Genomic DNA, 27,671 nt, shown 5'->3' with positions numbered 1-27,671 from the left:
TGAGTTAGTATTTTCAAAAGCTGTAGGACGGATTTAGGCACAAAACTCTAAACAGACATCTGAATAGCACAAGGGTAGATTAGTAGAAAATTTGAACAAAAAATTCCATAGAGGAAATAATTTTCTTTTCCTATGTATATCCAAAATAGTGCTATGTAAATAACCTGGGAAGAAGAAAAGCAACAGAAGTTGTATGTTTTAATAAGCCATGTGGACAGCTTGCCCTTTTCTGAATATATCTCTCTATATATGGTATACAAAGATATAGAGAATCTGTAGAGATAGATATTCTCCCCCAATAAGAATAATAAATAGCTACAACTTTATGAAGACGTACAATAATGGTGCTTCTGCTACCACTGCCAGACAGCTGATAATGCTTGTCTGCTACTGAGAACCAAAAATGGCTTGCAAACAGCAACTTTCTGAGGATGAATAAAAAGAAAAGTCTCTGGAATTGAGTATTTTTAAAATGGCATCACCTGCTCTTGAGTGAAGTTTGAAGAGCAAAGGCTTTTACAAACAACTCTCCGCCTGTCTGGGCATTTGAATATTCTCCCATTGCTGCAATTTATAGAGCCCTGTTTTGAAAAATTAATTTACTGGCAAGCTGAAGCTTCGCTCTGGAAGTCCACAAGCACAGGCAGAAACACCAGCATCATGTAGTCACTGGAAATCAGTCCCTGTAGAAATGTAAGTGGAAAGGAGAAGATACACCAACCATTCTTATATCAACCATTTAAAGATGAACTTTCAGTATAAAAACTTATAATGATAGTAGTGATCTAGTGGAATTATAAAGAATTTATAGATATGAATTATTAAATATGAACAATACAGATTATATTCATATTGATTGTCTTTAGTTCCTATGATAAGACCAATAGTTCATGAATGAAAATAAGTTTCAAATAATACAAAAAGGTTATGTTGACCAAATACTGATCATTAATAAAGTGCACATGATCCTTCTCGCACAAACCCAAAAGGATTACGGATCCATGTGGAGACAACAGGCAATAATTAATACTCAGAGCATTTACAGCAAAATTTTCTCTGGGAATTTTTCATCATTTTTCCTTAAAAGTCATGGGCAAAAAAGGTTAGCATTCTACCTTATACTAAAGTTAATCACAACCTTTTGGAAAAGCTAACTACAGCAACCCTGAAAAACTGCGTCCAGAGACATCTTCAGTATCTATTTCTTCCCTATCAACTTTGCTATAGATACCATCACAACAGAGACAGATGCACAGTATCAAGAAAAGCAGTTCTGAGCACTGCCGCTGCCAGACTATTGAGCCTCACAATGTACATAAAAAAGTGTTACCCCTGAGGCAAATAAACACAGCAAACACAGTCCTCCAAGAAATACTACACAGTATTGGAAGTTTTATGCTGTATTTAAATCGTGTGCCCTCACTTTAATAAGGAAATATTGGTACTGCAAGAGGAAATTACTCTGTCTGCTAATCTAAAACAGGCTGTTGATTTTCACAGTAGGACTGTTACGTGTCCTTTGGAGGTTCCCCTAATCCACCGAGCCCTGGACAGGCAGGAGGTATCTTTGGAGACAGAGGCTGAGCAGAGCAGAAAGATGCAGCTCTCTTGCAGACACCGGAGAAGTTTGCATTCCCTCATGGCAGAGATGATGTCCTCTTTCACCTTACCACTGAGACAAGAGTTCCACAGCGAGGAAACGTGGGGTTTTGCAAGCGGAGGTCCTAGGGAAGAGTTAAGTATTGCCACCAGACTCCACCTCCTACCAGACAGATGATTAAAGAAGGAATGTTAACCTATGCTCTGCAATTTATTGTTGAACACTTCCCAGATTAAAAAAAATAATAAGTTGCCTCTTTAAACAAATCTTTAGCACTTTCTTTTTTTCCTGCATGCCAAGACACAAGACTAATAGTTGTAATCCCCTGTCTTTAAAAAAGAAAATCTATCATGGTAGCTTTCACTTATTGTTATACATTTGAGTTCTGATCTCAAATTTCTTCTTTTTCCTTCTTCATTTCAGCTTTCTAAACCATCTGCTTTCTGTTAAGATGAATTCTTAAAATCCTGTGAGCTGCTCATATGAAGTGAGTAAAAGTTGGATTTTCTATAAGAGGCAGAGATTTGCAATGTAAACAGCCTATATGCAGCTTATATCTTCATTCAGGTTTGTAGCCAGTGGGTGGATACATTGCATAACTACACTTCAGAAGGGGTAATTAGGTGCTGAAATATGCATTTGCTTGTGTAGTGAACCAACGGCACTAATCCACACAGGCACACATATTTTTGTGCTCATAACTGTGTTTCTCTACCTTCTGAAAACGTGATCTCTTATGAGAATGAATATTCAAGGTTAGAAGAGCCTTTCATCACTGCCTATAACTTCTAAGCTTTGCTGTCTCTAGTTACCCTTCACCACTTAGGAGAGTGTAGAGCCCCCGTGAAAATATTTACAGTCTGGTTAGCTAAGGTTGATAAGGTTTATGACCTGCTTCATAAATATTAAAAAATTATAATAACACAGCAAACTCTGATTTGCTTTCTTTAGGTACATTATATGGCAAACGAGCAAGCTGCACCGCAGAAGCAGCCTACCCGAGCTACAGCAGGGTAGGGTGTGCTGTATGTAACGCACCTGCTGAGATGCTCTACAGGCAGGTTCCTGCCACGTAGCCGTGCGGAGCATCACACGGCCTCCTTAGCTCCTACTTGTTGAGATAGTGCTTCTGTTCCCACTGTGTTCTTTCTTCTTGACTGCAAATTAATTGAGACGTTCTGCAGGTTACAATATTAAGAGAGCAAATTAATAAATGCTCGGTTGCGGTGGCCAGTGCCCATTACCTGATCCAATGCATGGGAGATGCCCTTGCCACAGGAGCAGACACAGTTCCCATGGCGTCTAACTCTGGGTGCACAGCCCAGCCCCATGCCAGACCAGAACCCAATAACTCTTCAACAGCATCTTTAATGTCTCTGTCTGTGCTTCACTCCCCTCGACAGCAGGTTATGGACACTAATGCTCTCTAACCCCAAATTACTGTAATGACAAGATCCTCAGAAAGAAGGTGAAAGATGACTGTATAATATTACTAAGTATGGCTTTATTCTTTTTTGAAGTAGATGAAGTATAGGTTTCATCCGCTGAGGTCATTTCAACCTTTAATCATGGTCTTTTGCTCTGGCATATTGGCCTAGTTCAGCCTAAAGTCAGTGATGATGAATATTTTTAGGTACCAGACCACCAGTAAGAATTCATTTTTAGGCCTTTTGCTTTTAAATACAGACAGCTACTTCTGTCTTCTTGAAAGGAGCGGATCACATTTGCAACACGATTTTGTCCCTGCGCACTGAACAGCATTTTGATCACCTTGGCTTAGAAAATCCCAGCAATGCGAAGGACAAGTTCGTATCCGTATTGGAACCACAGGGTTAGACAGGACTTGTAGATTTGATCTTGGTTTGGAGCAGAAGGGGTACAAGACGGATAGCTGTATTTTCAAAATTTTAATTACCAGGTTATTATATTATCAAATACACACATGGTAAATGTGTCCGTGTATCCCATTTCATAGATAGTGAGCAGAGGCAAGTCTGATTTTGGGAAGAGCCCAGCCATGAGTGGCAGCTGTAAGGGGTTAACACAGGCACAGTAAATACAGCTCTGCAGAAGAGGACACCAAATCCTGTAAGGTGATCTAATTTAAGGGGTTCTGGGTCTTAACCCCATTTAGTTCTGCATTAAACATACAAAACCCAAATGAACATACCGTGCCTGAGCTATTAAAATGCCTGTGGTGTCATGTACCTCTGGAGACACTCAAGAGGTTCAGAGTTCAAGCACAAGGCAAAGCACTCCTCACCAACCTACGTGGTCACCATAAAAGCACTAGATTAGGTATCTAGTTGAGTTTCAAAGAAAAATTTGGGGAGTTGGTGGGAGAGGACTCTTAATAAATCTGCCCTCTAATGAGGATATTCTATTACAAAATAATTTGTAAGTGTATTAACCTGTAAAACCAAATTGCTGATGGGTTCATGGGTTGAAAGAGATTGTTATGGAGAACCATTAAATACAAAAACCAGTACACACAAGGAAAGGGTGGAAAGCATAAACCGGAAGTTAGAACTGCATTTTTTTAATTACATCAACACCATACATGCTGGTATACAGATACTAATTTATGACAGCATTTACACTTCGTTCTCTGTGTTATAAATTTTACTTTGGACCCCTTTTTTCCCCTCTTCACACTGTGAAAAAAAAAATCCCTTATTTTTTTGCTCAAATATACATTTTTTGTCATGTTTTTAGTTATAAATATACATCCTATCTCTTTGGGAACTTAATGGATGGCTGGAGAATTAGTGGGACTGTAACATTAGAGGTCTGAGCCTGAGCAATGTGCAAACCAGATTTTTAACCACACTTCTGAATGTTACTTTTCTTTCAGCCCCAGTTCATTCATTCTATAAATCAGATTATAACAATCAGACCAGCCACTATCTTTTAAACCATGTTTTGTACAACTGAGGTTTCTATCCAGGGATAATCAAGAATTCTTGTAAGGCATTTTTTTTTTTGAAAAATAAGTAGGTTGAAGCCTAACAGATACTTGATGGGAGGAGAAACGAGGATGACTTAAAAGACTTGAAATCTGTAAACAGGGAATACAGATAAACAGTGAATACAGAATGAGAATGTTGCAATATGCACTTGAGTTTTAAGTTGAGTCTAAAAAATACTGACCCAGGAGACTCCCAGGTAAAAACACAAACACTGTAAGGAAATAAATGAAGGAAGACAAGCAGGAAGAAAGCGTCCAGTGACATGAAAATGATCCTGTTGAATCAATTAGCACAATATTTAGGTCCTAACTCAAAGTCGAGGCTTTTCTCCTTAATATTCCTCCCATGACAAAGACACAAATGAACAGGGAACTGGCAGGCAGCTAAAGACATCGGCTGTTCAGGCACTTCCAGCATCTAAGTTTGTTATTTACAGTGTATATTGCTAACACCATTGCAAAGGCCACTTTTCCTGCAGTGTTGTCCCTCCAGCTTATAACACCTCTCTTCTATTTGCTTTGTAACATCCTTGTGATATTTTCAGAAGAAACACCCGCAGTTTGCCCGGAGCAGGCCACTTGACCACAAGTTACCCTGCCAATAGAAACCACTTCATTTTTTGGTTTTTTTTGGTGTTTGGTGCAAACAAATAGAAACAAGAAACAAGCTCACAACGAAGTAAGAAAAACCTGGCGTTAACACCAGAGTAACTTCAGTTACTCTGCTGGAAACCATAATACTTAATATTGTGGGGTTTGGGGTTTTTTTTCTTTTTTCTGGGCACATGCGGTCTTTTCCCAAGCATGTACAGATAGCTGTCTGCACCAAACATGAACATCCTCTGACCAAGCTCTATATTCCATCTTCTCTGCAAGTGGAGAAAGGAGATGGAGAGATGCCATTCCTCGTGGCACAGTTCCAACACCAGAGCAGCTATCAGCGATATATATCAAAAGGAAGGAGGTGAATCATTTCTTGCTATGAAAAGAACTGCTACTTTGCCATGAATTCCTTTGTTAAAACAAAATTTCTTTAGTTTCAACCTTTTTTAACAAGCAAAATGTTCTAAGCTGGTATTTTGGAATTTGCATAAAAGGAGACCTCTTGGACACACTTCATCATTTCAAAATATACACTTTACACCTAGGAAAATGTATCAAAGCCACAAATGCTTTGGTCAAGAAGTTTCACCCCTCTTGAATTGACTGATGATATCATATGTTCTAGGAATATTTTTATCATCTGGCATGTTGCTCGGCACCATATGGCACAGCACACTGACAAGAGAGAAAGGACTAGTTTTAAATATTATATATATATAGGTAGATAAAAATAAATGTTACACTTCTATAGAAGTATAAAGACACTATTGCACATTTCTGTAATTCTTATTACAGTAGAGACTCATTGTGGAAGGTATGTTTTTTGTCCTCACACTGAAATACAGAAGTAAGAACTACAGAAGTAAAGCGTAGGATAGTTTGAAAAAAAGAAGCGCAACCCCTCAAAGAGAGCTCGAACTGAATGCAACACTTATTTTCTCACTTAGTAATGTTTCTTTTTCCAAGACTTGTAATTATTGTAATAATGACATATTAACCCTTTCTCTTGGATTTAATTTCCTGCAGTTAATTCAGATAGACATATTTTATTATCACTTCTGATTTTTCTGTAGAGCAATAGCTCCAGTACTGGAGCTCAGGACTGGAAAGGATGAGATCTGCTGGTTTTTCCAAGAAAACTTTTTAAAGAGAAGCTCATGTCATTTGGCATTAATATACACATATATTACCTCTTCATTTTTCATCATTATTCGACATAAAATGACATAATGAATTGTACAAAATACTGTACTGAATATTTATTTAGATAGACATCATAATTTTTTTTATTTGGCAAAGGAAATGTGAATTTTTGGGATTTTTTAGGTGAGGTCACTAACTAGGCAACATGGAACATTTAGCCCAGAAAGCATTCAGGATTTTATTGAAAATCCTCTTTTTCTTCCCTCTGTGAAATCTTCTTGATAGTTCTTGGTTCAAACTCAAATACAGCAAGATCTCATATTATCCTCTGACATGATGATAAACCAGAATGTGAAAATGTGTCTAGAGAAACAGAAAGTTTAAACATACTCTATATTAATACAAAAGCAACCAAACCTCCACGACCTCCTCATCTGCTACTGCACTTTTCCCCTTCATAATTCAGCACTTTAGGAACAGGATACTAAACTGTGCACAAATCCTCTCAAGCCTTTGAGGACATCTTCCTGTCCATTCCCTTGCCTTCACCACACAAACATTTGCCCGTGTTAGGGCTTTTCCAAAGTATTTTTGGACAACCCAAGCCTGTAGGAAGCCTGATCCCAATGACTGAAGTGTTCGTCTTCCTCCCACCTCCAGATCTCCCCCTTCTCCTAGGCCCACACACAAAAGTCTACCCCACCTGCATGAGATGCTTGTGCATATGGGATAGTATTTTTCAACTTTGCCACTGTTCAAATCTTTATTCACCCATCCACGCCTACAAAGAATTAATGGTAGCTCATCCCACAAGCTGTACCGCACTGTCCTCCCACCTGCCTGTCCTGGCACTGGCAGACTCCCCATCCTTCCACCCGGTCTCGCTGTTCTCGGTAGGAAAAATTTTTCCCAGTTCCAGATGTTGAAAACAGTCTTCCACTTTCTTCCTCAACAAATTTCCACATCATTTAAGATCTTAAACGAAACTAATGGGTTTGCCTTATAATTGTTCCTATTATAATATATCTGGCACTATCATATTACAGCATGAGGAAAACGAAAACCTGTTAGTGATCTATTTCGAGTATTTTTACAATGATGTCACCTACTCCTTAGAAAGTTCAAAAGAGCTTGAAATAAATGGTTAAATGACATCCATTAACACAGTAGGAATGGTAAAGCAGTCTCATGTGTCTGAACTACAGCCGCCCTTACTCCAGCCATTTAAGATCAAGAAGGCTGCAGGGCAGGCAGAGCGGAGGAACTGCAGGGCTCACAACAGGCTCTGGCAATCAGCAGGACAGATGCCAACGTGCCTGAGCGCTCCTGAAGGCCGTCTCCGTGCTTACTTCGTGCCCTGGCTGCCCAGCTGGGTTCCCAAGCCTCAGGTCTTCGTGCCGGACCCTGCATCAGAAGCACGGAGGGGTGGATGCTCATGGCTGCCTACGGTTTGCAGACCCTGTGGCCCAACGAGCTACAGTATTGCTCAGTTTCCTTGTAGTTTCAAAGCTACAGTTCTGTGCTCCAGTGGTCTGGGGATGAAGGGGTGATAAGAAGGAAACTGTGCGTCATTATTAAAGCTCTCCTCACACTTGAGTGATGCACTCATCCTCATGCACCTATCTAGTACGTGAAATAAAATTATTTTGCTGTGAGGGACTTAGCACAGTTCAGTAATGCTGATGCGCAAACAGCTACTTCTTCTATCAATTAGTTTCTAAACTGATGGAGGATGGCTAATGAATTGCAGAGTTATACAGAAAAATAAAGTGAGATTACTTAATTCAGTATTGTGGGTGTTCAAACTTCAGTTTTCTTTCAGACCAGAAACTTTTGTGCATCTGATATAGCCAAATGTCAGTAATATCCAGGCTGAATGGGAAGAACTGAGCCTACCAGAGAACCCAACTCATGAGAAGTGGAGCTCCATCAACTCCCCGCAGAGACCAGCGACGCAGACAGTCAGGATTTCAATGACAACGGCAGGATTTCTCTTGTTAAAATCACTGGCAAAACCTCATTTTGATAGATAACAGGAATATCGTCAGGCACAAGGAATTTTATTTATAAAAACGATGTAAAAAATTACATGAAAACCAGAATAAAAATTTTCAGTGGATCTAAGCAGTTGTTCAAGTGAGTGGAAAATCTAGCCATTCGCTGAAATGAAGGACAGATGCATGGTAGCTAAAACTCCGTGAAATACTCTGCAAATCTATGGGTATATATTAGCAACAGAATAAAACACTCCCCTCCAACTTCTGACAAAACTGAAAACATGGAAACAAAGATGTTAGTTAAACAACCCCCTTCTGGAAGAATGCTAATTAACTTTTATAGGTTACATTTTCTTGATATACCGAAATCAAAATGACACAGCCATTTGTTTTCCCTGGCAAAGTCATGCACATCACTGATTATTCAGGTTTTGAAAACTGTGTATAATACATACTACCACCTACACAACAGCACAACGCTGACATTTCAGCACAGAACATGTTGAAGCAGTATTTCTGTACTGGAAAAAAGAACAACTAACAAAGACATTTCCTAGAAGGTATCTATCGAAGAGAAGAGAATAATGTATAAAACATGGGCCTTTTCTTGAGAGCCTGAGGTTACAGATGCCTTTTACACCACATCATGTTCCCAACATAACAAATCTGGCAGAAGCACCAGGTTGAAAAATGGAAAGCAATTTCATTTTGATTTTGTGGAGCAAAAAAGACTTATCAACTTCTTGCAGTAATTTTTGTGAGGCAGAGTACATTTAGGGGAATTAGAAACAAGTTGCCTGAATGTCTTTGTTCCATATTCTATCTTACTTTAAAAATGTATTAATTAGTACAGTCACCACTTTTAATAAGCCAAGATAAAATGACTGTATTCTTAATACTAAATCAACCATCTTCTTTTACTCCTGCTTATGATAGTGCCTTTACTTTTCATCCATGAGAAAATCCAAGTGATTCTACCTAATTGTACATGAGTTCCACCCAGATAACTTTCTAATTACTCAGAAAAAATGGGCAGAGCCTCCTTATACATATAATAGTGCGCTCCCCGCTGAACAAGGGAGGCGCTCCCTGCTCTGCAGGAGCCAGATATGCTGAGCATCGTCCGAATCTCTGCTGTAAACAGGTGACTTGAGTGAAGTCAGCGAACTCCATCTGTCCAAAAAATGGTGCAAAGGGCGTAAAACCCAGGCTGAATCGTCACAGCGCTCCTGGCACTAGCACGAGGGTGAGGAACCAGCTATGCTTCCTAGGAAGAGGTGTATGCCAAGTGTTCTCACACACAAAGCAGAGAAACATGGTAGACGACCCAAAACAGGAATCCCAAGTCTGGACTAATTCCTCACTGAACTCAGCCTGTAAAAAGAGGTTAAAGCTTCTGACAACACGATATGACTGTGCAATAATAAACTGAATTTTCCCATGAACTTTAGCGGTGAAGATTCAGCATTTGTATTTCAGTGAGGTCTTGTTGAAGTAACAGTGATTTGAGCCCCAACGTGGCTCCATCACTGCAGGCACAGATGAAGATGACCTACTGGTACCAAGCAGCAGCACACTCAACCACAGAGGACATGATTCAGAGATCATCAACACAGCACTAACACAGCAGGCTTCCAGCACTGCCATAGCTGCAGCAGCACAGTCACACTGGGGAGGCACCACCACAATTCTAAAGAAAGCCAAAGACTGGTAACAGTTTGGTTCCCCTAATACTTTTTGTTCAAAAATTAAAAAAAAAACAAAACAAAAAAAACGAAAAGGGAAAAAAGCAAGCTCAGATCATCTGTGAACTCAGAAAACACATTAATTTCAACACTTTAATAAACTCACTTTATAAGAGTTGGGCTGTGCTTCCAGTTTCACCCATAGATCTACAAGTGCCTGAATTAATGATAAATGGTTATTGATACTAAAGAAAATGGCAACTAATATAAATCAGTTTTAAGGGAAAAAAGGGATCTTTTTCTTTTAAAAGTTATTGTTTGTCATAAATCTTTGGGCTGACAAGATACACGTATTGATATTATTTAAAAAAATATGTATCATGAAACATTTATTAGTTTAGCTAAGTTTCATTTGTTACATCAAACAGTAGAGCTATATGAATGTACAGCTTACACCAAAATAAGCCACTAAAACAGTATCTCCAGGAGTTAAACCAGAGGTAAAGGAAAATTACTTATTTACAAGCATCCATAATTTATCAGTTGTGGTTAATTAGTACTCTAAGATTGCAGAAAATTTGGAATCTGGTAGTAATCAAAGGATGGTTGAGGTTTTCAGTCTACCATTCTCTTCTTATGAGCTCTCTTTGTTTCCAAAAGTTTTATGAACTACTGTATCCCAATTAAACTACCTACCCTACACCTTTTCCATCATAAATCTGGGAGTTATCTTCCCATTTGCTTACAGTCCTCATTAATTTAGGAAAAACTGCCTAGCTAAAAAGGGAACAATTTCAAAGTTGAAGTAGAAGCTGCCAATTCAGGATTGAACATCAGGATTAGGAGAAGTGATACTCCGGATGGTAAGAGAAAAAACAGAGAAGACGACTTACGCTCTTCATGATTGCAATGGTATGAATTTGACAGCTGATGAGGCAAATGTCTTTTCTTTGGAAAAAAAAATTAATTGAGCTCAGTGTGGCTTTGTCTGCGGGGTAGGACAAGGATCACTTCCCAGGTGCTGGGTCCTGTCAGACACCCTGAGGGTGCACCGGGATTTCCCCCAGTTCCCTTCCTTCTCTCCTCACAGCTGGTTTCTGTGGGAAGGAACCCATGCACATTTCACAACAGAAAAAGCCCATTATTTTTACTATCCACAACACAATTTTTTTTCATACTAGAAAGAACTACCTTGTACTAAGGTGACCAGAAGAAGTTCTTAAAAATTCAGTGATAACAACCTGCAGCCAGCTCCATGCAGCTGAGGACTACCAGAGGAGCTTCTCAGGGCACAACTCACGCACAAACTCAGGGCAGATTTTGTTAAATAAGTACTGTCTTAGTTTCCAGATGCCCCAAACAAAAAATACGATAATGTCACAAAATCCTTGTGACTCAAAAGCCACTTTTAGCAACTACATGATCAGTTTTGTCATCAAGATTACAGAAAATTCACATCCTATGTGGTCCACAGCTGTAAGACGGAAGTCATTGACTCTGTTCTGCATCTTATTGCTTACAAATGAAAAAAGGCTCTAAAGGCTTCAGCCTTCTCAACCACTGAAACACAGTGCGTTTGCTTTGTATAAGTCAATAGAACTACACCTCCCCATCTTTTTTATGAAAGAAGAGTAAGCTTCAGATTGCTTTTAAAAGGTTAGTATCCCAGTGGAAAACACCAGATTGGACTCATCAGCAGATGTGGTTAAGCACAAGTGTGCGGGTTTATGGAAAGAAAAATAAGGGGTGGGTTTAGCAAAGGGCAGTGAGTGTGCCAACCCTGGCTAGCCACACACAGCTGCTAACATTACAGACCCAGTCAGAAACCTGAGAGACAAGTCACTGCTTCACAGTGTTAGGAACATGAAAAAATGTTTGCCTCATGATCAGGGCCATGTGGCCATTACACTTTCATGCAATCCATACGATTCAAATATATGTAATACTGCATATGAAAGGAAACCCAGAATCAGCCTCAGTCTTTTACGTTGTCAACCAGCATGTGTATTTGGATGGAAGTGAAAGTTCTATTTTTAAATAACCTCAGTTAACAATAAGAAGTGGTCTCATACTGCGTGAACTTTTAGGCAATTAAAATTGCATTCCAGATACTGAATTGTAAACTCTCCAAGAATCGATGAATAAAGGCATTTTCAACATATCAAAACCAAGCTTTGCAATTCTGTTCAAAGTATAAAATTAGTACCATGTTTCCTGCCCCCCCCCAGGAATCAGTAGTGCTAAGGGAAGGAAATACCACTGTGTATTTTGTATCATACCATCAAACCAGAAATTCACATTTGCTTTGGCAAGAAAGGGCTGATCTGTCAAAAAACTTGAGCTTCTGCTCAACTTAGGAGCTCAAGTCCCACTGAAATCGGAAGGTATTCAAAGGCTTAAAGCCTTTGCTTCAGCAATTCACTGAATCACAATGTGAGGGAACTCTTATGAAGCCTAGCTAAACTTGTCAGTACTATCCTTTACACGCTGAGGTAAGTCACCATATAAAGATGGTGAGATGGTGAAGTCAAGGTCCAGCAGAAGCAAAGAATTCACGTACGGCCAGGCCACACTTCTTTAGCATCAAGATTTACACTCCTTCCCTTATGGCCTGGTCTGCCCTACTCGTCAGTAAATGCCGTGTGAACAAACACACCTCGAACAGACGCACTAAGCTGGTTCCTCAACCAGAAAGAGCTAACACAGCGATGGCCCCTGCCCCCCGAGTACTACTGCTACTGCTGGAGGGCTTCTGCAGGCACAGCTATGGTGGTGAGAAGAGGGACATATCACAGCCCCATCTAATGCAGCTAGGTCAGCAAAACTTTGTTGGTGTTTAAAATGTCCCTCTGCTACAAAATCCAAAGCCATTTCTTGGTAGAAGCAGGACCACAAGCCAGAGCTCTTTTCCCTTTTCAAAAGCCCAAATCATAAGGATTTGCTGTGGTTTGGAACAGTTTTTCTTATGCAAAAGTATTTCAGGTGTTACTGATGTGTTATGAATCACAAAAACGCTAAATCTACATGCAAGACTTACAGAAGAGATTATTTCATTTGGCTATATGATAAAGCTGCAGCCACCGCAGAAGCTCCATGGTGTGAGCAAAGGTAAAATCCTGGGCTTAGTGAAATGAATGGAAAACCTCAACTGTCTAAAGGCCAAAAAGTCATGTTGAACTCTGCAATAATACAAAGTCTGATAAGGGTCTGTTATCATTTGTTAACTGCTTTAACATGAGACTTGCAGAATTAGAGGCCTAAAGGTTAGAAAACTCCAGCTGTAGTAGATATTTTATTGGGAGGAGGATAAGCACAGTTAACAACAAAAGGGACTTGAGACAAAGAAAGAAAATGCTATACTCAATGACAGAGAAACTGCCAGAAAAATCAAGGACGACCTTAATGCACTAATTTTTTACTCTGTCTAAAACTGTTGAAAATCAGTTTGATCAGCCAGTCAAGAAGATTACACTGGTGTCAGGGCAATGACAGAATTATATAAATGAAGAGAATAGTGACAGCTCTAATCCGTTCCCTGGGTGAAGGAAGGAGTCCTGCAGAAGGCAGGTGTTGCAGGAAAGACAAGAAGCTTTCAAGCTACTCTTGACCAAGTCAAAGATAAGAAGGGACTACAACGCAGCTCAAGGGGAAAGTTTCAAGCTAGGAAAAAAAAATCCCAATAAATCTTGATTTAACATAAACCTAGTGATATTAATAAACACCAATAATTACAAATTCAATGGCTCAGTAAACTCCATTAGGATTCAATGTAAATCTTCTTCAAAAGCCAGAGCACAGGTCTACCTGGGACTGATGGAGGCTGCCCAGGTACGTTCAACTAACAGCTGCCATCTCATTCTTGGGGCTTGAAATTAATTCAATCGTATTTTCTTAGGAAGTTCATAAAACCTAATACTACCCTCACCTGAAAAATAATGATATGATCCTGGGGAAAGGTGAGTGTGTAGGTTGATGATCAGTATACTGAGCAAGACTGGGGGAAGAAGATGGATACAAGATGAGAGAGCTACCATGAGCCTTTGGAAAGGACAGAGTGTTGGAGTCCCTGCCCCTTAGGTCTGTGGAAGCGGCAGGCTCCCGGCACGAGCTGAGCTGTAACGATGTGATGATATGAGGATGAAGGGGGATCGGGAGAGAACAGCCGCAACCACAGGACAGGGCAGGAGGCAGGATGAAATTTCTCTCCCTGCTGCATGTTGACCGTCCTGATTTGATCTTTCATCCTCCCTATTGCTGACTAGAGATGCACTCCATCACAGCCTGCTTTCGGGTTTCACCCCATCGACTGAGAGATAAATCCCACACAAGGAGAACAGAGGGGAAATAAAGGGCAATTAGAGGCGCTGGACGTTAAGGAGTCACTCACATCTGCTGACAGCTATGTTGAGGATCCAGGCGGAATTGCCAGGTGACTTACCAACAAAAGCGCTTAATTTTTTTATTGTCATTTTGTCTACGGAAAATCCCTTTACAGGTTCCACTGTGGTAAAAGCAATTAGCAAAACCCACTCAAATGAAACAAAGAAGGGTCTCATTAGCCCAGCTTACCCCCTGAGCAGAGCAATGGGAATTCATGAGGACAGTTCCTCTACAGCACAGTGAATTTTGTGAACAGCTAAAAAGCAAATTGAGAAATCAGAGGGAAAAAAAAAAAAAGCACTCTAATACCTAGTGGAAAAAAAGGAATGATACAAAATAGAAAGCCTGCTGAAAGAGAAAAAAGTGATAAATACAGACTTTATCCTTTACTGACATAAATCTAGCATTACCCACCAGCCAAACTTTGCAGTCAAGTTATAATGATTATCAGCAGAATTGCAATAGGGCCCAAGGACCTTATTTATACTACAGAATCCACCTGTGCTGGTTGCTTTTCATACACAGAGCAGTTTTGAGAAATTCAGCATGCAAAGTCATGTTTATTGAGGCTGCTTGGACCAGCCCAACCCTGAAAAATGAAAAAGATGTCCACATTCCATACTGATTTACAGTAAAATTCATACTTCGGCAGACAATTAACTGATCTGACCCTTCCACAATCTTGAGAGATTAACTGGGTGCCATGAGCAGGAAAGACTTTCTAGTACCTTGCTGCCTTTAAGGAGATGATTTGGTATTTGCCACAAAAAGTCAAAAGAAGCATCTGACACAGCAGGGCTGAATCTGTAGCTATATCTGATCGGAGTGCCTGCGACTAAATAGGATACCACAGGTACAAATGGTCATGGGTGATAGCAGCAGGGATTTTGTCTTCCAGAGCCTTGGGTCCTGCCCACTGAGAAAAGCTATGGGGGACGGTGATGTCCTGCATGAGTGGGAATCCCAGGGCAGCCTTCACTTTGGAAGTCACCGTCACCACAGCACACACGGGGATTTCCACCCTCCTGCCATCTCCAGTGTTGCAGTCCTTCACTGAAAACTGAGCCCAGTGTGAAGTCTTTAATTCAAGAACTACTGAGGGACCAACACTGAATCTCTGGAGGACATTCCTAACACTGCCAATTACCTACAAAGTTACAACTATAAGCATACTGGGTTCGTGATGGGGGGTTTTTTTCATGTGGTCTGATAAGAGAAACCATCTGACGTTCCAAATCAGCACATTATGTTTTTGCTGAAAACAATTACAAGAAAAATCTTCTTGGGCTTTCATTTTGATGAAATTAACTTTATCACGACAGTTTAAGTTGCTTCATCGCTCACATTTCTATTGTATACAGTGCATTTATGTCTCTGGAACTGCTGAAACACAATTTGGAGGCATGAGATCACACATATTCCTGGCTATTGAACGATAGTCTCAGAGGTATCATTAATAACAAGATACACTGAAATAGTGTTCAAAACAAAACAAACAAGATTTGTAATGTCAAAATAAAAAAAAAAAAAAGCATTGGTTCATCTGGTCCTGCCTGAATTGTCTCTGGTTTTTATAGCCTTGGTTAAAAAAATCTGGCTGCTCTTCTCCTTTCTCCCAAAACAAGCAAGCAAGCATGCAATGCAGAGGCTATGGAGCAGCAGCAGGCAGTACACGCACATTGGTCCACCCAAATGTTCTTGGGGTGAGGAGAAACAGCAAGTTGCTTCAGTCCATACTAACTTGCCATTGAAGCACAATTAAAGACATGTCAGATGAGCTTGCCAGCTCAAAATTTTGAGACAGCTCAAAACTTTGAGCAAGTTTTTATTTGCAACAGCAGCAGACAAGTAGTTGTCTCTGAACATGAGATGGCCTTGTTAGTTTTGGATGTCATCTTAGGCTATCTTGCATCACTTTTAATTAAATTTTTTCAATGTTTAAAGGACATACACATCCACTAATGAGACTGATTTCAGCCTCCTTTCTTAAAGCGAAGACAGAATGGTAAGCGTAACCTACGGGATAAGCACTGACTACCCATCGCTCAAAGGAAAAAATAAACCAAAGGCAGGACATCCTTCCATGCACAATTTCAAGCACAATTGTGTTCAACCACAATTTACGGTAGTTGATGCAGGAGACACTGCAATGGCCTAGTTTATGCAGGAGGTAAAACTGGATGGGTCACAACTGTATTTGACATCTGTTTGGGAGGGCAAGACGTGAAGGTATGTCCTCCTTCTGCAAAGGAGTTCACAAAGCCAGGAAGCCTGAACGTTCTTTTGAGCCCCACAGATCTCAGCATTGTCTATTTTAGCTTCTTACCACTGCAGAGCCAATAGGAGTGGCATGCACAGTTTTATTTAAAGTCTTAATAACAATAGGGTTTTAAGGCTCTACATTTATTATATCTGATGTGGTTCTGTCTGAGGAAGTCCATAGGTTATGAAAAAAAATCCCTTGACTCATAATGTGGTAATATCAAGTAGGATCTAGAAACCACTACACAGGATGCAAGTAACTAAACAGCTTACAGGAAAAAAATAATTCTGACCAATTCACATATGCAAGATTTCTTTGAAGCTTAATTATAATTTTTGTATCTTAAAGCAGCAATGCCAGAAATTCAGCTGTCTGTTCAGCCACAAACCAGACATTGCGCAAGCAGCTGTTTCCCAAGCCACTGAACACTGACATACATGGGGAACTTCTCCAGTCCTGCTGTGAACAATTCTGTGTCACTCCTTAGCAGCGACAGATAATTTAACCTGGCTATAAAGGATATTATGTGCAAGCCGCTAAGACACAAACTTCAAATTTCCTTCATTTGGTCCTCAGGAGGAGCCCAGGCTCTGAACCTGGCTTGTTGCACTTGTTCCAAGGCCTGGAAGCAAATCTCCATCAGTCATGTATGCTCGGATGGCAACTGTTACTGAAAAGCCCAAGCATTTTTTATGTACTGTTGTGCACTGTAAGCTTAATTTCATCATCAGATAAGACACATCTAAGTCCTACTGCTGCTGAATCAGAATCTTTCAGGCATGTATTTGGGGTTAAAAAGAGCACCACATACAAGCCTGCCCTCCCAGTACTTACATTTTTCCTCCCTGTTTTGCCCGAATATCAGTTCTGCAGGTTCATCATGTTTTACAATTGGTTCTTGGATGACTCCTGAACTGAGAGACATTTTCACTTCTCGTACAGCTACACAGCTGCTCCTTTTTAAAAAGGAATCACACGCGAGCGTTGCAGTGTGGGCTCTGGCAACATGCCTCACCCTCAGCTGTAGGGCTTGGAAATTTGCTATTTAAGCAAAACAGTTACCCTGCTGAAAAAGTTATCCTAGACATCTGAAAATCTTTAAAAAAAAAAATTGAAAAAAATCCCATCCAAAAAAATAACGGAAGTTTTTAAAAGGAATAAGGAAGAAACATATAGTCTACTGGAAACATTTTACAAATACTGGTACCTACTGAAACAAAAGCAAACCTTCCAGGGAGGCTTCTTCTGTCTTAATGAAGTATAAGTCTGAGATGAGTAAGTATCACAGATCAATTCCTGAACAACTGGAGGAAAAAATTATACCTTGTCATCAATCCACTGTTTGAGCTATTTTCAGAGAAGCTTCCTAAATGCAACTCCCAAAGCTTCTCATGCTGAAAAACCAGCTGGAGAGAATTAGTGCTGCTATGATCTATCACACACCAGAAGCTCTGAAGAGGAGCTATTGTAACCTAAAAACCATGCCAGCACCGAAGAGGAAAATATGGAGCAGTACTTCCCAGCTAGGGGAGCAGTGACCAAATGCTACGGCAGCATCAGTTGAGTGGACCAGCAATGGAAGTCATTCAAATTCTCCTCAAAGAGACACCAGCAACTGCCCTTCCTTCGGTGAGCATCCTGCTTTTGTTAATCAGATTAAATGAGAGTATCTGAAAATATTCTGATTTTCCTTGGGGCCCTGTTAGAAAGTTGGAGACCATCTCTCTGAAGCCTTCAGAGACTACAGTATTACTCCGTGACAAAGGGGCAAATCCACCCTGCTGCTGGCATGCGCACAAAGAAAGAGTACAAAAAGACTGAAATACTAACTTCTCAGGAACTTCACTTTAATCACCAATTCTCCGTCATTCTGCTTGCTGTGCTTTAACAGCAGCAGTTTCTCTTGTTAAGAAATATACAGGTTCCTTTTGGTCTTGGTTTTGGGTGGTTTTTTTAAAAGTAATTACTGACAGAGCTAATAATTGCAAAACTTCTGCATTCTCACACATTGTTGAAATGAGACCTTTTTTTTCTAAATACGTCACTTAAAAAAGTAATGAAAATGCCATAATTTTCTATGATCATTTTTTCAACGTATCATTCAAAAATTTCACATTCGATCTTTTCATGCAAGGCAAGTGACATAAGAATTTGTAATGACCACTCGGGAAAATTCTGGGGTCGGGCCTCCTGAGAAGCAAGGAACTGGGGTGAGGAAAGACCAGGCCAGTAAGCGGTTTGCTGATTTTTCTGAGGTCCCACGAAAAATCAGATGGGCCACCACACTTAGCAGTGCTGCACTCTGCCTTAGCCATCAGCAGCAGATTGGCTCATACAAACAAGAACTCCACGGGTGCGGAGCGAGGCTGGCAGCAAGCACCGCGAGTAGCTTGTGACAAACACGCACGGGCTCTCTGACAGGTCCCTGGGACACCGTGAACCAGGAAGGAGATGCTTCTTCAGTTTCCAGCTGTGGACATGAGCCTGCAACGTGCAGGGTTGCAATCTGAGTTTTCACTGCAGTGTCAGGAAGGGACAGCTGTGTGACGGCGAGGACACTCTAACGTCCTATTTTTAGCTTCATTTTGCTTGTCTGTTTTTCCTTCACATGCCTTCAGAGGGCTTGAGCAGGCTGCCCTGTTAAGACACCGTGCAATACTCTCCCAAATGAACAGGGATGCATCCATTGCATTCAACTAGAACCTCCTACCACAGGCCTACAGTATAAGACAGTATTTTTTTTTTTTTAAGAACATTAGAATATTGCTTAGGAAACTACAAGATTAAATCACAAGAAGCACAACCATAGCATTTTTCTGCTGATTTGAATTACGAATAGAAAGTACGAGCAGTTAAGAGGAAACAAGATATGTTCTATATGAGAGCCAAGATTTTTTTTCCTGACATGTGCCAAACAAGGAGAAGAAACAGAAGAATCTGGCACCATTAAAAACAGTTTGTGGAGAAAGGAACTGAGTATCTACAGCCAAGCTCCATGTGGTTTGTAAAGAGGAAACTTTTGTTTTATGGGACTCTCAGTCAGCCAAAATTCTCCCAGACGGCGTGCAAATGGATATTAGCCTAAAAACCTACACGCATCTTGTAGAAGGATCAGTAAATGGTGGGGAAAGAAAAGGAACACTACTGAAGTTTTAAATCAGAATTCAAAATCTGCCTCATGGTTGAAAAAGTTAGTTTACCAGACAGCTATAATGTCATATATGGTAAGTATGTTGGAAAGGAAAGGCAGCAAGTTAAAGCACAAAACGAGAAGTCAGGAAAATGAGTTCCAACCCTGGCTCCACTACCAAGTAGCTCTATAAAACTTGGATAAAAGAGAAGACTGCCAACTTAACTGTGAGATTTTCCTTAACTTCATATAGTGTATTAACATTGCACTTATGCTGTTTCTTTTAGCTTCTGTATTTTCCCCACTCCCTGGCATTACTATGCACTAAGTTAAATAAGTGACTAGATGGAGTACTGAGAACAGTTACATTACTATACCAAAACAAGTTCTGCCCAACTTCTTAATCAAAATACTTGACTACAAAAATCCCAAACGATTTTATACGGGACTGTAATTCTCATAACTGAGCAAGATACTAAAGTGGCTGACATGATCCAACAGCTTAGCTGAATATTGCAATAAAATGTGGCATTTCTGGCTTAAAACAGTAAGTAGAACTTGTACTTCAGCGTACAGGAGAAAGGGAATGGGCAGGCAACAGTTTCTCAGCACATGTTGAGTGGTTATACCATGGAAGAATTTTTTTCATCTTCTCTGGCAACTGAGTGCCCTGAGAAGCATTCAGCTGCGTTATCCGTAAATCAGGAGGAGACCACGTTGACCTCCAATTTACAGCAGAGGAACTGAGAGGGAGTCCGCAGGCAAGACTGCAAGCTCGGGAAGCGCCCAAGTCCCTGCATCGCACTGAAGTCACCCCTCACTGAGGGAGTCGGAGGCCCAGGCAGCTCTCTGGGTCAGGACTCCAGTCTGCCCTGCAGTCGCCTGACAATGTAGCTCTCCAGTTATACCTCCAACGATTAAAACACATCAGGTGGCAAATTTCACCATCATGCTTAAAGGAGAAGTAGTTAATACCTCCTGTAAGAGGACACCAGGATTAAGATTTGCCCCTTTCTGTCTTCCTTCACACCAGCCTTTATATGTAACGTTTCAGCTAGGATTTGCCAACTAGCGTGCTTTCCTCCTCTAAATATAGCAGTAAGCATGAATCTCATTTTTGAAGCAGTCTGTATGTGCTTGGGTTTTCCTCATTCGTACCTTTAGGACTGTCAACTTGGAGGAGGAGCAGAAGGGTTAATCGTTCAGTACTTTGTGTAAGCTATATGCATTTGTGTACAGTGCTCTAGATAGATGCTCCATGCTTCATGTTGCACTGGAATAATAAAAAGAGCTGAAAGCAATTCCCTTTAATTCTTGCCCTTTAATTTTATTTCCTCCACAGAACAATGAACAGAAGAAAGCAAAACCAAGTACTTCAAGGAAAAAAAAAATCAGAATTTTTTTACAAAAACACTAGACAGAAACAACACTGTAAAAGTAAAAACCATTGTATTTTAGTGAGAAACCTGAAGCTAGCAGTTCTTATTGCCACTAAAAATATCTCTTCCGCACACACACATACATTTACCAGGATGGCATCTACTGATGGTTTCTGGATGCTAATCAAGACCAGACCAGGTACAAACTAAAGCTGAACAACCCCCGACAAAGTAGGTCAAGAAAACTGGGAGGGAAGGGAAACTGTTGCTAGGTGGCAGTGTACCTTAAGTAAAGAATACTGTAAATCATAGATTATTGGAAAAGTTCATTATCTGCTAAAAGAGGTGTCATCTTCAGTGTCATCTTCAAAGCCTTGGTAGGAAGCAGAGCCCAAGATGTACATGATACCCATGCTACATATCAGAAGGATGAGAAGCAGCACTGGAAAAAAATAAGAAAAAGAAAAACCTGTTTTGAGAAATGCTATTGTGAAAGACTCATGACGTAATGACTCTCCAGGTCTATCAGTGCCATAAGAGAACCCACAAGCCACTGAACTGAGTCTTGTACATCTGGAGAAGGCTATCTTTTTGCTTACTTTGTTTTATTCAACCTTTGCTAAGCTCTTACCAGAAGAAGCGAGTAGAGAAATAAGTTTCCACCACATCTTGGCACGACAGTGAAAAGTTGACAGAAAACTCAAGTGTGGTGGTGAGAAAGAAAGGCTTTTTAAGGCTACTTAAGAAACAGAACTGTTACTTTTCTGCCTTAAACAGTTTCAGTCGTCAGTCCTAATCTTTTCAGAGTGGAGTTAAGAGTGGACAATGACACTTAACAAAAGGAGGTCACAAAAATGCACGCACACCCTAGGACTCCAACCAAGGGGATGGAGAAAAAGGCCTGTGTAGAAAGCCAAGGTAAGAAGGTAAGAGGGAGATTTTTCTGGTATCCTTCTATCTGTCCTTCCTGATGTTCCCTCCAACAGAAAACTACCTTAACATATTGCCTAAATTAGCAGAAGTGGTAAAAAAGACAGGCTGATGACATCTTGTGAACTACAATTCACTTGGTAAGAGAGCTGTTAGCAAGCTCACAGCTTGTCACAGAGAAGGATAAGATGTTCTTGAAGGCAAAGATGAAATCTATATTCTTTTCAACAATATCTATCTGGGTTCAAGAGAGCAATTTTTTGGAAAAGTATCTCAGATGAATGCAATTGTATAGACTGGAGGTATTTTAGAGGATAAACTAAAAGAGAAAAATGAAACACAGTTTGCTCCAACAGGGCTTTAAATCCGTAACTCAGGCCATAGCAAAATCCTTTCTGAGAAATTTATCAAGTAATTCTTCTTATGTTGTCTTTAATCTACGATTACACTGTTTAAGTTTTTTTATACCATGTTCTGACACATTAGAAACTGGTCAGAAATAATGTATTAGAACATATGTGCCCCATCTAACCCAGCACAGGAATTCCTATACTGCTGTACAGTAAACCCCCACATAGGTTACATGTGCCATATATTGTATCATTCCTTGTAAGCAACCTTGACTGTGAAGCCCATTCATAATTAAAATACCAACCTTACTAAACTATAGAGTTGCAGAGGGAATAATTTTTACAAACCCTTTCATCAGCATAGCTCACATAGGACGTGTGTTAACTTTCCAACAGACATAAACCTCTCATGAGTATTTCCAAGTTGGGTCTGTATCTTCTTTATCTGAAAAACTTTGGGATGCAAACCTCAGGACAGCAGGATTCAATTTCAATGGATAAATACGCATGCAACGATCTTTGCTCCACTTCTCTCCACTGTCCCTTTCTCCAAAGCTGGTGGTTTTAATTTGTGGTCAGCATGAGTCTCTTCCTCTTCCGGGTAATTTGGAGCGTCTGCCCCACAAGGAGGGAGGCAGAGACCATCCCAGCCTTGTCCCCAAACCGCTGGTTACAATTTGGGATCATTTTCAGTCATGGGCATGCAATAAACACTAGCAACCAATAAGCATCAATGTGAGCAAGAAAAAGTGGAATAGTACTACAGCTACAGAAGTCACTAGGAGCCAACCCCTGCCTGCTTGGGCAGCTTTCTGCTGGAGTTGGCTTCACCTGCCCTCTCACCTCCTGCTCCTTCAGGCTGCACAGCTAGCGGAAAAACAGGTTGCAAACAAACAAAAAAAACCCCACAACACATAAAGTTGCGGCTGACAGACATTTTTAGGAAGGTGAAAGAGAATAATCTGTACAATCTCCAGGCTAGGAAGTCATCAGGTTTTGCCATAGCAGAAATACTTTTGTGCAGGAAAAGGAAGATCTCTCCGGAGAAAACACATTCCCCAGCAAACAGCCTAGATAGGCTTTTCTTCTTCAACCAGTACAAGGGAGATCTTTCTGTAGTGTGCAGAAGGCACTGAGCCTCATTTGACACTGAAGTTTAACTCAAAATAAAATTTTCTGTGATTAAGGAAACTTTTGTTCTACTTCTGTTTCTACACCATCTGTGATACGAAACCTGGCAAAGACTCCAATTAGTTTCCTTTGTGTTATTACTGCCACCAGCACTTAAATCATAAACATTTATACAAAAGGAAATTCCTTTTCCTTTCTTTGCTGTCTCCAAAGAGTAGATGTAAATACTTTAATAAGAAAAGCTGTACTGAACTCACCCTGAAGCCTGGTAACACCTGATTACACCAACCGCACTTCAGAAGAAGGAAACGGCAGATTAAGTCAATACAACACTTCTGACAAAATCTTTTCTCGAGTTAAGAGCACTCAGCCTGAGAGGAAACAAAGCAGAAGCACCTCACACCAAGAAAGGCAAAATTCTGTAACATCTGCTTAAGGAGCATCAGGGACAGATTTGGGGAGTTTTCTTCTCTGGGACATACACTCCTGGGCATGTAACTCTCAGAGCCGCATCAGTGGTTCTGCTTTCGCCTCAGTCGAGCAGGACAGAGGCATCCTCTGGCAAAACAAACTTACCGAACTCTGAAGAGCAAGTTAATGCTTAATGGTGTGTATTTACTTAAACTTTTCATTTATATATACACACATTTGACCACTGTTGCTATCCTAGATGGAACCCACACATAGTTGTGGTTAAGATGTTAAATTTCATTATTCTGGTAAAGTTTATCTTGGTACCTTAAACACAACAAACAATCCCCTTATACAGAGTTTGCACACTGGTACCAGCATACCAACCTTAGGGCAACATAGTTATTTCTATAAACACACCTGTATAGGAGAAGTAATAACATTTTTTCTAGCATAGGCAACCTCTACAAAACCAGAATTTGTTTGCGTTTCTGTCCAAATCTTAACGATCCATGATCAAGAGTACAACCTTGACTTTGGCATTTATTCATGCAGTAATTTGCCAACGGTCCCTATGTCAACAGGTTCCCCAATGCTTCTTGTGGATTCCTGAGGGGGGTAGTCCCGCCTGCTGCTGGGTTTGTTAGATTCAAATAGAAGAAAGGGAAAGAAGAAATCTGACACGCAGAGGACACATGGGGATGGATAAACAGATAAGGGTTAGATAAGTAAGGGGAGATCACAAACTTGCACCAAATCTGAGGAGCACGGACTAAGCCTTATCCCCAATTTTTAATCCACTGAATCCTTAGTACGGCTTTTCTTCCTGCAGATCAGAAATGGCTGCTGAAGGCAGCCAGGCTGCTGCCTGGCATCCCTCAAGACCATGCACAATTTCTTTTCTTCCTTTATGCTAAAAAAAAAAATAATTAATTAATTAATTGCACATTTTACTGGAGCAGGATAGCACTTCAACACCAGCACCTTATGCTGAGGGCTGTACTACACAGAGGTTGATGGGTTTTTCCACTTTTTATTTCCAGTTGCTTGCTGGAACTTTGTACGCTTCTTTGAGAAACAGTATAGGATTTAAATAAGTAGTTTATTAATCAAACAGCAGTTTAGTTTTTTGGGCAAGACAGTATGTCTTCTTGATGAGGCCTCCTGCGTAATATCATTCTCTCGTGGCACAAATGTCCACACAATTTTGCTATAGATTCTAAAGAGCTGACTTAAAAACTCTACAGACACAAGGGTTATGAAAATAATTTGAAATGGGTTCTTTGATCCTTTTTCCCTACCTGGAAAAAACCATCTGACTGAAAACTTTACAAGCAAAATCTTTGCCTGTTTCCATTTTCAAAAAATCAGTCTTTTACAATTCTACTAGAATTTATACTAATGACAGTCACAATTTTATAATATGGCTGAGCCAGTATAACAGCTTTTAGCCCTAAAATGACACCCAATTCCATTTGGCCTGACCATGTCCTCACTGCTCCCCTTTTGTTTTCTGTGCTGACTTCCTTTAGGCAGCTAAACTTGCAGGAAACTAAACCTATGAAAAAAAATAAATAGTTTTTTGCTAGTTTAATTCCCTGAACCAGCTCACAGAGGATCAGATAAGCAACAGGAGGGAGGAGGAGTGACCAGTGGAGCAGCAGCTATCCATTTGTAAACTGAGCTGCAACACAAAGCTGCATCCTAAGCTACTCTGTCAAGTAGTTTTGTCTTATGGGATGACTCCACTCAAACACCAGGATGGATGTCAGCCACCTGAGGGATGGATTGGGCTTTCTAACTCAAATCACATTAATAATGGTTCCAAAAGAGACATTAAGGAAATAATTCATCACTGTTTACAGTCAGTGACCTGATGCTTTCTGGGATGGAAACAAGAATTTTCAGTTTTTCTCTGTTATCTGATTAATTCTATACATGGTCCCAAAGTTAGGGCTATTGGTCTAAAAACTGTGAGAATGACTTTCTGACTCTTTTTTAGAGGCTAGTACTGCAATTTCTTTTTTGCATTTGTATGTCTACACCTTCCAAAAAAAACTTTTAATGATTAGGAAAAGTAACTGTTTACTATTTAAATTTACTATTTGCTACATGTTTCATTATGCAATTTAGAAAAAACAAGCGAACAATGCAGCGAATACCGATGCCTCCCCTTCTTCAGCTCTCCTCCACCAAGCCTTCACATGCATTTATTCATCAGCTATGGAACAGACACTGCAGAGCATCGAGTATTGGCAACGCAAGTGAAAAATGTTAGTATATAAAGAAACAGGTATTGTTCAGAAACAGAAAGAATAGTTCCAGACAGTGCTTATTTCCCCTCAAAAAAAATGCGACTTCTACTTAGAGCATCCCAAAATACGTGCATACCTTCTGTGAAGCTTTCGATCATGTACTGGAAGAAACTAAAGGCAACACTGTGAGAGACACTAAAAAAAGTCACCAAAATGTCCACGACCCGAGTTCTAGGGGCTCTGCCATTACCGCCATCAGCTACTCCTCACACAGACAAGTGGCAGCAGAAGGCCGATGTTGCAGCCCAGCAGCAGCATTTGCCCACCTTGCCTCAGCAGGTAAGGTCAGTGCAAACTGGGCTCCAGGGAAGGCTGTCAAGCCGCGCACAGGTCTCTTGCTACATGCAGCGCGCAAGTAATATTCAGGTTTTCAGCAAACCTAAGGCTCACTTCTATTCACATGCCAAACTGCCAAGGGCCAGGCTACGTGCTTCGTGTACCCCTTGTTTTGGAGCACGCACTTCCACGCACCCACGAAAGGGGAGACCAGCCTCCCCGGGCGCTCCGAGCACCCACGTGCGAGCGGCGGCCCGCACCCGCCGGCCAGGAGAGGAGAGGAGCCGCCGCCGCCGCCCGCAGCCCCGCACTTCCCCGGCTGCCCCTCGCCTCCAGCCGCCGCGCCGCAGCGGAGCGGCGCCGGAGCCCCGCCGAGCTGCGACCGCCCGGGACCCCGCGTCCCCCGCGCTCGCCCCAGCCGCAGCGGGGGGCCGCCGGCCGCCATCCCCCTGGGTCCCGCCGCCCCCGGCCCGGCGGGGAAGGCGGTGGCGGCGGCGGGCGCTGATAGGGCTTCCCGGCGCGGAGGGGCGGGCGGAAGGAAGCGCGGCCCAATGCGCGGCTCGGCGGCGCGGCTCCCGCCTCGCAGCCCCGCTCCCCCAGCGCGGCCGTGAAGGAATGCGCGGCCGCCCCCCGCTCCACCGCCCCCGCCGCCCCGGTACCTTTTCCTCCTGCAGAGCACGCACACGGCCCAGAGGAGCAGGGCGGCGGCGGCTGCCCCGCCGTAGGTGCCGAGCTGCAGCGCGTCGGGGCCCATGCCGGCAGAGCTCGCCTCGGCGGCCGCTGGAACCTCGCCGCCGGCGGGGAGGAAAGTTTCGCCCGTCCTCCCTCTCCCTGCAGGAGAGGCGCCCGGCCGGCCAGCCCTCCCCGCCCACCCCGAGCCCAGGGGGCTGGGTTTGGCTGCTCGGAGCCGGACTTGGCGAGCGAGCCCGGTGCGACCCGGCCGGCTCCTCCCCGGGGAGCGCCCGGTGCGGGGAGGGTCGCGCCCGCCCGCCCCCGCGGCCTCCCGGCGGCGGAGAGGAAGCCCCGGCCTTCGGCGTGCGGGGAAAGGCACCGATCCTTCGGAAAGGTCCCAGGACGGAGACCGGGGCGGGGGGTCCCGGGGTCATCCCA

At 41.7% G+C, this 27,671-nt stretch overlaps 1 protein-coding gene across 3 annotated transcripts in view; it reads right to left on the bottom strand.

Moving 5' to 3' along the window:
- Window positions 1-27,428, bottom strand: part of CYP7B1 (cytochrome P450 family 7 subfamily B member 1) — a 126,057-nt gene extending 98,629 nt beyond the window's left edge. The window contains exons 1-3 of one of the 3 annotated variants that reach the window (XM_075743993.1): window positions 27,221-27,358; window positions 22,777-22,873; window positions 21,433-21,590 (exon numbers count right to left, since the gene is read on the bottom strand). In XM_075743993.1, the coding sequence (XP_075600108.1) occupies window positions 21,433-21,458 (26 nt within the window). In that variant the 5' untranslated portion in view covers window positions 21,459-21,590; window positions 22,777-22,873; window positions 27,221-27,358. Of the gene's footprint in view, window positions 1-21,432; window positions 21,591-22,776; window positions 22,874-27,220 lie in introns of all 3 variants that reach the window. The other 2 variants (XM_075743994.1, XM_075743992.1) reach the window with 2 other exon arrangements.
- Between the last annotated feature and the right edge of the window lie 243 nt (window positions 27,429-27,671).

This window comes from Balearica regulorum, chromosome 2 (genome assembly GCF_011004875.1).
Source record: "Balearica regulorum gibbericeps isolate bBalReg1 chromosome 2, bBalReg1.pri, whole genome shotgun sequence".
Classification (NCBI taxonomy): Eukaryota; Metazoa; Chordata; class Aves; order Gruiformes; family Gruidae; genus Balearica; species Balearica regulorum.
This window is presented reverse-complemented; position numbering and strand designations above follow the sequence as displayed.